General features: G+C 41.8%; 1 protein-coding gene across 3 annotated transcripts in view; it reads right to left on the minus strand.

The window, feature by feature from the left end:
- The window catches only part of Acin1 (apoptotic chromatin condensation inducer 1), a 46168-nt gene that overhangs the window by 15167 nt on the left and 18618 nt on the right, over nucleotides 1–12383 (minus strand). For 2 of the 3 annotated variants that reach the window (XM_012512805.2, XM_023706919.1), the window contains exons 5-8: nucleotides 10779–10867; nucleotides 7142–8386; nucleotides 6635–6853; nucleotides 5589–5704 (exon numbers count right to left, since the gene is read on the minus strand). In XM_012512805.2, coding sequence (XP_012368259.1) covers nucleotides 5589–5704; nucleotides 6635–6853; nucleotides 7142–8386; nucleotides 10779–10867 — 1669 coding nt within the window. The remainder of the gene's footprint in view (nucleotides 1–5588; nucleotides 5705–6634; nucleotides 6854–7141; nucleotides 8387–10778; nucleotides 10868–12383) is intronic. The other variant, XM_023706920.1, reaches the window with a different exon arrangement.

Below are 12383 nucleotides of genomic sequence, written 5' to 3' on the forward strand. Positions count from 1 at the left end.
CCCCTTTTCCCTCTCCCTTAAGTTCTTGCACAGATGTTGCTGAAATCTGACAAATATGAAAACATACTAGAAATGGCAGAATGGTGGGGACAATTACCCATTATTAAACAGCATGCAAAGTACTCATAGACCAAAGGATGGAACTACTTGTAAGGTAGTAACACTGCACTATTTATATGCAAATGAAAGTTAAAGAAATTAAGAGAAAAGGAAATTCCTACTGACATGTATGTTTTTAGTTATCATAGAAAATTCATGAGAGGGGCTGGGGAGATAGCTCAGTGGAATAAGCACTTTCCTGGCAAGCGCAAGGACCTGAGTTCAATCCCCGGTTCCATGAAAAAAAAAAAAAAGAAAATTCATGAGATGCAGAGGACCTAGTGTGAAAATTTAAGAAATATCGAGACTTGATACCCTCAAGAGCTTACTAGTTAGTTCCAAGATAACCCACGACTATATAAGCTTAACTTTCTTTTTCGGTACTGGGAATTTAACTCAAGATCTTGTGCTTACGAGAGCAAAATTTTTTTATTTTTTATTTATTTGGTACAGGGTCTCACTATGCAGCTTGGATTCACAATTATCCTCCTGTCTCAGCGTGACAGTGCTGGGATTACTGGCGGGGCATGCTACCATGCCCAGTTTTAGCAGCCGGCTGCGGAGTGCACCCATGGCAGGGCTGGCATTTGGGTGTGGTACCAGTGATTGAACCTGTGTCCTTGATTGAACATGTGTCCCTGCACTTTGCCAGATAGGCACTTAAAGACTGCAGAGGTATCTCCCCAGGCCCGCAAAAAAAAAAAAAAAAAAAAAAAAAAATTCAATGAACAAACTCTACTGAATGCAATTGTGTGTGTATGTGTGTTTGTGTGTGGTGCTGATAAGTGAACCAGGGAGTGACAAGTTACATACTAAGTTCCTTTGTTAAAATTGAGACAGGAGCTCACTAAATTGCCCAAACTAGCCTTGAACTTGTGATATTTTTGCCTCAGCCCTCCAAACAGCTGAGATTACAGGTATGTACTACCATGCCCTGCTTGAATCATGCTTTTAAAAAAAAAAAAGCAACTATTTTTTTTTTTTGTGTAGAACCAGGGATTGAGCTCAGACCCTTGCATTTGCCAGGCAAGCGCTTATTCTACTGAGCCATCTCCCCGCAATGCCCCCAACATTTGGATACTGTTACTGAAGGTCCCCTGGGGAGTATCAATTACACCATTATATTGGAAACACTTCCTTCCTACTATAAGAACAATAAGCAGAGAACCAAGAGCCTGAAGTTGTTACGCCCTACTTGGTTCACATACACCAAAGACTGTATTTCAAAAAACTCATTTTTTTGTTTGTTTGCTTTTGGAGACAAGGTCTCCCAGTGTGGCCCAGGTTGGCCTCAAACCTGCAGTGATCCTCCTGCCCTAGCCTCCTAAGTGCTGAGATTACAGCTGTGGGCTACCACACTTGACCTTTAATTCAGGTTTAAATTAACTACTGCCAAATGATAGAGCTGCCCACACATCTTTTTTTTTTTTTTTTTTTTTTTTTAAACCCTTGCTATTTTTCAATGTAAAGAGGATATTTCTGCTGTATGAGGACATTTTTGTGATATCCATAGCAGGATGAAGACTAGATTTTTGAAGCAGGATTGGTTGAAATAAAACTAATAGCTCACAAATCTCTGCTCTAAGCAAACAAAAAAGATACCTTACCTCATAAATTCAGAATTCCTCAGGCACAATCCGAATAAGAACAGGTTTAACCAAGCAGCAAAAAAATTAGTCAATCTCTTACAAGTGGTGAGAGGTTCTTGAAGTAGTCTAATTTTCATTTTGTTTTGAAACAGGGTCTCATTTTGCAGTTTAAGCTGGCCTTGAACTCACTTTGTAGCCTAGGTTGGCCTCTAATTTGCAACGATTCTCCTGCTTCAGCCTCTGGAGTGCTGGGATTATAGGCATGAGCAACCATGCCTGACAAGGTATTGCATAGATTTTTTAAATCTTTTATTTATTTGGTACAGGGTCTCACTACACAGCGCAGACTCATAGTGATCCTTCTGTCTCAGCCTCCCCAGTGTTGGGATTATAGGTGTGCACCACCACACATGGTTTCTGTGGCTGGCTTGGCACAGGGCTGGCATGGCATGTGGTACAGGGTATTGAACCTGGGTCCTTGCACTTTTGAGGCAGGCTCTTTAGACTGCCAAGCTATCTTTCCAGTCCCAAAGTAGTATAATTTTTTTTTTTTTTTGCGGAACCAGGGATTGAACTCAGGCCCTTATGTTTGCCAGGCAAGTGCTTATTCTACTGAGCCATCTCCCCGGCCCCTGGTAGTATAATTTTTCAAAAACATTTTACTGCTTCCCCCCACCCCCCTACCTTAAAGTCATGTGACTTGTTGACATACACTAGAAAATCAAGGTTAAGTCACAAACGTTCCTTTAATACAGTTGATCCCATTTTTAAATTGGCCAGGACCTCCAGGAGACTGCCACGCTGTGAACCCTAGCACTCTGGAGGGGTAAAACACTATGAGGAATGTTGCAAATCAGCTGAAATATAGGAAAACTTCTCAAAACATTCGTTTACCAAATTCAATGTTAGAACCACGTTCAACATGTGGAGGACTATTCCATATAATTAAGGCATTCTGTCTTTATTCTTTTTTGAGACAGGGTCTTTCTATGTAGGTCAGGCTGGCCTTGAACTCATATGATCCTTCTGTCTCAGTCTCCCAAGTGCTAGGATTATAGGTGTGCACCATCATGTCTGGTGTCTTTTTTTTTTTTAACCAGGAAATCAAACTCAGGAATTTGTTTGCCAGGCAGGCACTGTGCCACTGAGCTATATTCCCAGTCCTTTTTTTGATTTTTTTTTTTTTTTCTTCTGTATTTTAGGGAAGGGTCTACAGGGTATTCAGGGCCTCACTACTAGATAGGACTCATAGTGATTCTCTTGTTTACAGCCTGTAAGAGCTGGGATTACAGGTGCACACCACCATGCCCAGTCTCAATTGCGGGCTCAGTATGCCCTGGGAGTGGGGCCAGCAGGCTCAGGATCAAACCCTGGCCCCTGTGTCTGCTTGCAGGCATTTTAATCTGCTGAGCTATTTGGCTGGCTTTTTTTTGATTTTTGAGATAGGTTTCACTATTGTAGTCCAGGCTGGGCCAAATTCACTATGTAAACTTGGCTGGCCTGAAACTCAGGGCAATCTTTCTGGCCCAGCCTCTCCAGTGCTGAGGTTACAGGCATGCATCACCATATCTGACTGTACATATTTTTTTGTTAGGCTGTTGAGACTATCTGGCAAGGAAGAAGGAAATCAGGTAAGAGAGATGTGTATGAGATGTGGCTGTATAGGTTCCATTTCTAAAATATAGGATGCTGTGGGGTTTAGCTGGCAAAATAGCCAATCTCATTATGTGCCCAGGATGCAACTAGTTATTTTTATTTTTATTTTTTTTTGCAGAACCGGGCAATGAACTCAGGCCCAGTGCTTATTCTATTGAGCCATATTCCCGGCCCCAGCAACTAGTTATTATGGTACTTTGTTGGAATCCACATGGCCTAAAATGAAGATCAAAACCACTAGTCACTGGGGAGAAAAGCTCTGTATATGACTATAAGCTTCACTTGCCTTGGACTTGAATGGTAAAGTTCAGAAATAAAGGTGATTCAAAACAACATAAAATTGGGGCCTGGGAGATGGCTCAGTGGAATAAGCGCTTCTTTGGCAAGCGCAAGGGTCTGAGTTCAATCCCCGGTTCCGCCAAAAATAAAAAAAAAATCAAAACAACATAAAATGCTTTTCTGTTGCTAGGATCTTATACTCACAGAATTTTAAGGATGGCAAAGAACTTTTTAGAAAATTGTTTCTTAGGATACACAGGGAACAATTTCTTAGGCCCAATAAGCAGCAGGTCATCAATATGTACTTTGTATTTCACAGAATGAGGGGAGGGCAGAGATTATGCCTAAAATTATAAAGATGGTAAAATATCACCCCATTTTCTCATTGATGATGTAGCTGAAGAATCCTTAATACTTTCCAAAATCCACTGAGTTTTCATTTTATGGTCCTAGAAGAAAAACTTTTTCCAAAGAATATACCCACCTCAAAAGGAGGGAAAAGAAAACTTTTTAAAAAAAGAGTGAATTTTTGGCTTCCAAATCAAAAATACATGGCTATGAGATGGCAGCAGAGACAAAAACTATCAACATCACAAAGAAAACATCATGTCAACTGCTTACCACCCTCCAACACTCAAGACAATCAAAAGACAATCTGAAGCTCTCAGAAGGATGTAAACCATCAAACTACTATACATATGGAAAAAGAATATTGATCATAGTAATGTTATTACAACATTAAAAGAACTATGGAACAACTTGAAGCCAACTCCACAGCAATTCAGAATTTCAGATGTCTAAAAAGCTAAGTCATTTTATTCTCTTAGTGCTTCCAATTTCTATGTTCCATAAAAGTTTGGAGCCAGGAATTTTGGTTCAATGGCTTAACCTTTAATAACAAGTTCAGAATAATGAATGACATACAGTACCTACTGAATTACAAACGTTACCTCATATAAAAGTATTTCTTTAGGACTTAATGATTTAAAAACTCACATTATAAGATCAATCAAAGGTCTAAGGGACCCAAGAATAAATTTGTGACTTGATAGGAACTTCATATTTTGCTATACTGGGTGATAAAAGAGCACAGACATGTTTAATGCAATGACGGACAATAATCAGGAAAAATGTACAAACTAATAACACACCCGTGCTATTCTTTTTTTTTGTCTGTGGAACTGGGGATTGAACTCAGGCCCTTGTGCTTGCCAGGGAAGCATTTATTTCATTGAGCCATCTCCCCGGGCCCCATTGGTGCTAGTCTTTACAGACCCTCAGTACCATTTATTAAACTATTCCTGGGCTCAGGTGCAGCTGGTAAATGTGAGTTAAAGACTGAATTAGGATTCTCTGCATCAATTCCCTTATACTGACTTGAGTGGGAAAGCAGAGGCCTCTGATGCCTGCTGCTTGAAGGTGTTCAGAATGCTGATCACAGATGTTTTCCTTATTCCCTCACCACCACTTTTCAGACTTCCTTCAATGTTCTTAGCCAGGGATGGTGATGCATGCCTACAGTCTCAGCACTCTGGGAGGTTGATGCAGTAAGACTACAAGTTTGAGCCCATCCAAGGCAACTCAGTGAGATTGTCTCCTAAAAAATAAACAAAGGCTGGGCATATAGCTCAGTATGAAGGCTTTGGGTTCAATCTTCAATAATGGAGGGGAAAAACAAGAGTTCAGTGGCAACTTCCAGCATGGTAACTAAAGTCTAGCATTTGTCCAGATACATTTGACTTCGTGTTTTAAAAGAAAAAAGAGGGGCAGGGGAGATGGCTCAGCAGAATAAGCGCTTCCTCGGCAGGTACAAGGGCCTGAGTTCAATTCCCAGTTCTACCAAAAAAAACCCACAAAACCAAACCCAATAAACTAGGACTGCTTAGTTAAAATCCCTTAGGGAACAAAGACCTGTCTCACACTCATAATTCCTTATTTACATACCAGTCAAAATTTATCACTTACACAGTGTGATGAATCCTTTCTGTTTCTGATACATGAGAAGTCTGAGTCTCTGAGGTTTGAGGCTGTGTGGCAGTTGGGGGCTCTGCCTCTTCAGCTTCACACTTCTTTGGGCTTCCCTGTGAGAACACAGCAAACCAAAGATAACAAAAGATTTAAATGTTTGGTTCTTTTTCTTCACCCTAGAGCTGCAAGGCAGAGCACAATATACACAGTACCAGCCTCCCTCTACCTTCATTATTTCATTGTGCAATAGGCACAGACTACAACTTGAAGTGTTTTTTTTTTTTTTTTTTGTATTTTTTGTATTTTTAGGGGAGGGTCTACAGGGTGTTCAGGGTCTCCCTACTAATTGGACTTGTAGTGATCCGCCTGTTTACAGCCTCCCAAGAGCTGGGATTACAGGTGTGTGCTACCACACCCAGTCTCAATTAGTGTGCCCTGGGGGCGGGGCCAGCACAGTAGGCCTGTGGGTTGAACCTCAGCCCTTGCTTGCAGGCACTTTAATCCACTGAGCAATTTGGGTGGCCCTTTTAAAGGTAAGTATTTAAGAATTTCTACTCTCTATCCAGGGCCTTATGCATGCTAGGCACATGGTCTACTACTGAGCTAGATCCCTAACCCCTAAATTTTTTTTTTTTCCAAATAGGATCTCACTGTGTAGTTCAGACTAGCCTCAAATTCACTACATCACTCCTGGACGCAAGCCTGTGGTGTTCCACCTGTTTCAGCCTCCCAAGTGCTAGGGTTACAGGAATGCAGCACCACACCCAGCTAGAATTCTTTTTCAGGATAACTGAGAAAAGGCTTCCTTTTGGGCAGATAAAAGAAAGAGAGCTGAGGAAGAACTGACCCCGAGAGGCCTAAAGATGAGTCTCCTACTGCATGTACTTATAAAAAGCTTTTATGAACCAGAGAGTTGGAAAGAAGTTAAGTAGAATTAGCACATATTCCAGTATTTCTCTTAAGCCCTGTCCAGACTAGCTTCAATTCTAAAGGTAAGACAAAAGGGAAAATCATGCCTCTCCAAAGGGACCATGGTAGCCTACCCGCTCAGGCTGTACCCTCTGGGTCACATGCTTCTCAGATGGCTCAGGCTGGCTCAGACGCCTCCCTTGGATAGAGGATGAGGGGGTTGGTGTCCTCTTCTGTGGCTCAAGGACCTGCAGCTGTGGTACTGGTGGACCTGCAACTTCCTGACCAGAAATGGGATCTTTGGTTTCAACGTAGCTGGTGTTGCTGTCCCTGGAGATTCTAGGGCTCAGAGACTAAAGAAATAAAATGAAACACTTTGTATGGAAAAGTACCGTTATATGGCATATACTGGACATACATTTATATAGATGGGTGAATAAAATGGATTTAACATTCTTTAAAATCAAAAGGACTCATAATAAAAAAGGACCCAGTTAGAGAACAATAAACAAAATTAAATTTGAAGTGAAACGAAAATATCAATGAACCGGGGACTGAATGACTGTTTTTCCTATTCCTGATTGAAAAAGCACTGGCATATAGACAGAACATCAATTCATGCAAGACTATTTTATACTCACTTTCCTGCTACTGCTAGATGCAGAACGAGAACGGGATCGGGAACGTGACCTGGACTCTGATGTTGACCTGGAACCTGTCTGGGGTCTAGCATGAGGGTTAGTGTGAACATGTGCCTGGGACACCTCTCTCTGCTTGGATCTTGGAGGTGAGTAAGACTGAGAGCCCGAACTGTCAGGAGAGCGAGATCTGGATCTAGAACTGGACGATGAAGATGAGGACCGGCTTGAGGATGAGTCAGCTGACTGTTTTAATTTGTGGCTTGGAAAAAGAGAAAGAGAAGCCCCTTGGCTTTCCTTCTGTTCAAAACACTGCTTCAAAGATTCATCAGTGATCCCTCTGGCTGGTGTTAGTTCTTCCATTTTTAGAGGGAATGGCTGGGCAGCTTTTTCTGACTCAGATTTTTCTGACTCAACCCCTTTGGGAGCTGAGTATTCCCCCAATGTGCTTTTCTGAACTAGGGGCAGGACACTTTCCTCGGGCACTTTCTCTGTTGGAGATTCTGCTTTGGTGTCTGCAGGAATGGACAAAGGAGACAGGCCTCCCACCAACTGGACAGTGTGCTCCTTGGTCTCACCATCAGCACTAGGAGGGGATAACTGAATGAGGACCGGAGGAGCTGGGCCTTCCACAGGCTCTACTTCTTCCTCGTTCTGTAGCTGTGTGTGAAGTGGTGGAGAGGATGCTTCCTTGGTAAGCAGTGGTGGGGGAGTCTCTTCTTCACTGGCAGCTTGCTCTGGCTGTAGCACAAGAGGAGCCTTTCCTAGATCTTCAGTCAGTCGAGGAGGGGAAGGGGATTGTGATTTTTTCATCAAGCCCTGTGAAGATTTTATTTCTCTTTCTTCCTCCTCAGGGGGAGAAACTGTTTGTATCTCTCTCTCTTGCTGCTGCCTGGCCAGTTGACCTCTTCTGGCCTCTTCCTGGGATCGTGTGACTCGTCCTCCTTTCTCTACTCTTTCTCTACCCTCTTCCTGGGATCTTGTGGCTTTGGGTCTTCCCTCCGTCACTTCCTCTGGTTTTGCTCTGGGTATCTCTTCATCTTCTTCTTTAAACTGTCTTAGAACTGGGGCCTCCCTAGGGTTTTGTCCCTCATCTTCCTCCTCCTCTTCCTCCTCCTCCTCTTCTTCTTCTTCCTCTTCTTCCTCTGTTTTCAAATTTTGATCTGCTCTAACCCTCAGATTTCTGGAAGGTGTTTCTTGATCTTCTTCAGCAGTCTGACTGTACTCAGATAGCTTAGCTGCCCTTGCCTGAAACAAAAGATAAAGACAATGGCTCCAAATATATTTGTTCACAATCAACAGAGGAGAAAAAAAGTATCACAAGATAATCCTAGGGTGGTTGGGGAGATGGCTGAGTAGAATAAACACTTCCCTGGCAAGCGCAAGGGCCTGAGTTCAATCCCCAGTTCCACACACACAAAAAAAAAAACCCCCAAAAAACCCCCACCATAATCCTAGGAAGAGGGCCAGCCAGATAGCTCAGTGGATTAAAGCACCTGATTAGGCAGATGCAGGGACTGGGGTTTGAGCCCGGAGTGCCATGCCGGCCCTGCCCCTAGGGCACGCTGAGACAGCAACTGAGACTAGATGTGGTGGCGAGGGCCTGTAATTCCAGCACTTGGGAGGCTGAAAACAGGAGGATCACTGAGTGTGATCCGTGTAGTAAGACCCTGTACTAAATACATACATGCATACATACATACATTAAAAAAAAATGCTAGGAAGGAGAAATTCAGTGATATATACCATTAACTGTCACAGAGAGGTGTGATAATAAATACTCATGACTAACAAGGATGCCTGAGAGGAAATAAAACAGAATGAACTAAAAGAAACACAATAATGAAACTACTACTTGGGTTGTCTTTGCAACCCAAGTAGTAGTACTAGGGAACCAAACCAAAGCATGCTCTACCATTTAGCTAAAACTCCATCTCTATTCTTTTTTTAGGATAGGGACTAAATTGCCTAGGAGGGATTGGAACTTGTGATCCTTTAGCCTAAGTCTTTCCCACTGTTGGGATTACAGGAGTATATCACAATTAGGTAGTGGTTCATTTCATAGCTTCAAGCTTTTAAAAAGAAACAAGAACATAATATGTAGAAGGCCAGGCGTGGCACACTTATAATTCCAATACTTGGGATGCAGAGACAAGAGGATGGCTATGAGTTTGAGACCAGCCTGGGCTACAAAGACAGCTTAAGGTCAGCTTGAACTACATAGTGAGACCCTGTCTCAGAAAGACAAAAACAAACTAACCACTAACCTAGCAATATGGGAGGGGGGGGAATAGATAGATAGATAGATAGATAGATAGATAGATAGATGGGGGGGAGGGAGAGAGGGAGAAAGAAGGAGAGTGACAGAGACAGAAACAGTGTCTCTTCATGTAGTTCAGGTTGGAATTGAATTTACATCATTTTGATGTATTCATTCCTTTTTTCCTGCCATTTTTTTGTATCCCCACCCCCCCTACTTTTTTCTTTTGTGGTACTGGGGATTGAAAACTCAGGGCCTCACATATGCTATGCAGATACTCTACCACTGAACTACATTCCCAATCCTTTTTTGGATCTTGCAGAGTTGACCAAGTTAGCTTTGAACTTGAAATCTTCCTGTCTTATATCTTAAAGTCTTTTGAGCAGCTGGGATTACAGGCATGAGCCACTACATCCAGCTTGTATAGTTCTAATCATACTTCAAATTATTTCATACAGCTTTGAAGGTTTTAACTGAGTAATTATGCCACACCTTGTCTAGTAATGCGCTTTATTTATTCATTTATTTATTTTTTTGGCAGGACCGGGGACTGAACTCAGGCCCTTGAGTTTGCCAGGGAAGCACTTAGTCTACTGAGCCATCTCCCCGGCCCCTAGTAATGTGCTTTAAAAATATAGATGACCTCTCATTGCACAGAATACCCTCCAGTAAAAAGAATATAGGTGAGTCCCCATTTAATTTTTTTTTTTTTTTTGCAGAACTGGGGATTGAACTCAGGTCCTTATGTTTGCCAGGCAAGCACTTATTCCACTGAGCCATCTCCCTGGCCCCTAATTTTTTTTTACTTTTTTTTTTTTTTTGGCGGTACTGGGGATTGAACTCATGACCTTGAAATTGCCAGGCAAGCACTTATTCTACTGAGCTATCTCCCCAGCCTCCTAATTTTTTTTAAACTAGGTATTTGCTTAGAAATATGAAGGCTAGAGCAGGTAAAAAAAAAAAAAAAAAAAAAAAAAAAAAAAAAAAAAAACCAAACCAAACCAAATAACCCCTCCCAAGTAAACAAAAACATGAAAAGGATGAAAAGTCAGAGGCTATGGTACATGCCAGTAATCCCAGATACTTGGGGAGTTCAGGGCAGGAAAATCCTGGGTTCAAGTCCAGCCTGGGCAACTTAGTAAGACACTGTCTCAAAATAAAATAAAAAGGGCAAGGGGATGCAGCTCAGTGTATAGTGTCTGTCCACTATGAAGCCTTTATATAATATTACCTTGGGGGGGGTGAGAAGAAAAGAAAATAACTACATCCAGAAATCTAGCAATATTAACTCCAAAACAATTTGAAGAGGCAAAGAAAGAGGAAATATTTAAGCCATCACTCAAGGAAGTGACTAAATGCTTTAGGACGTTTCTGAGTTACCTGTCTGACCCTGGATGATCGTCTTTCTCCTTTCCTTGGCTTTTCATCATCAGATTCACCTTTTTCTTCAGAAACAGATGAGCCTTTTCCTATGAAATGAGAACATCAAGTCAGACTTATGTATGAGTATTTATTCATAACTTTCTGAAATGCAATCAATTGTAGCATATATACTCAGAACCTCTGGCTTCTAAACTGAAGACCATATAAAACCTTAAGGTCAGGGTCTTACTATAACTGTTGCTGTGCATGTCTGGAGTATTTTCAACACCTCAAAGCCCAATTTATGTATTATGAATTGAAGGAAAATAAATTCTAGAAGCTTTACTTTGTCTAGCGAAAGTATCTACCTTTTCCCCCCATCTTTTTGAGTCAGTGTCTTTCTATACAATTCAGTATTTTTTTTTTTTTTTTTGCGGAACCGGGGATTGAACTCAGGCCCTTGCGCTTGCCAGGCAAGCGCTTATTCCACTGAGCCATCTCCCTGGCCCCACAATTCAGTATTAAGGTTTACACCACCATGTCCAGCTTACACAAATACTTAAAATGCACTTTGTGCGTGCGTGTGTGTTTTGGCGGAACCAGGGACTGAACTCAGGCCCTTGCACTTGCCAGGGAAGCGCTTATCCTACTGAGCCATCTCCCCGACCACCTGTGTGTCTTTTTGAGACAGGATCTCACAATGTAGTTCAGGCTCTACTTGAGCTCACTTTGTAGCCCAGGCTAGCATCAAATTTAGTTATATTCCTTCCTCAGCCCCCCAAGTGCTGGGATTACAGGCACAGGCATGTGCCCCCCCCCCAAAAAAAATACTCTTTATACAAAGTGCTTTGTTATTCTGAATCTAAGCTCAAGACTTTTACTGCTTTGTCCTGTGTCCATTTTCTTTTCCCCTCCTGCCTCAGCCTCATGTCCACCATGCCCAGTGAGTGTCCATTTTGTCTGGAAAAAGCCTATTTCTACTTCTGCTAGTGACCAAAATACTGTGGTTAAATACACTGGTCAATCTGTATTAACAATAAACTCAAGAAGTACTTGGTTTTCATGATCCTAAAGTTCACAGAAATTACTCCAAGAGGTAAGGCATGGCAGTACATGCCTCTAACCCCAGTACTGGGAAGTCTAAGGCAAGAGAACTGTCGTGAATTCAAGATTAGCCTGAACTACAAAGCAAAAAAAATACTAGTTAACTGCACAGGCCTCCAGAACGGGATCCTATCCAATTGTTTCTCATACACTATAGCTCAAGGTTCTTTTTTTAAAGAAGAAAGTGATAGTAAAAGAAAGCTTAGTATCGGGGAGATAGCTCAGTAGAATAAGTGCTTGCCTGGCAAGTGCAGGGTCCTAAATTCAATCCCCGATAACGCAAAAATACAAATAAATAAAAGAAAAATTAATGGAGGAAAGCAGGGCAAAGAGGGTGATGGGTGGTGAAACTGATCAAAATATGCTATATACATGTACAAATTCCCGGAATGAAACCCATTAGTCTGTATGTTCAATTTAAAAAAGTGAAAAAGTCATTTTTAAAAAAGTTTTAGGGGCTGGGGAGCTGGCTCAGTGGAATAAGGGCCTGAGTTCAATCCCCGGTTCTGAAAAAAAAAA

The sequence above is a fragment of the Octodon degus genome, unplaced genomic scaffold (genome assembly GCF_000260255.1).
Source record: "Octodon degus isolate 3935 unplaced genomic scaffold, OctDeg1.0 scaffold00276, whole genome shotgun sequence".
In the NCBI taxonomy this organism is placed as follows: Eukaryota; Metazoa; Chordata; class Mammalia; order Rodentia; family Octodontidae; genus Octodon; species Octodon degus.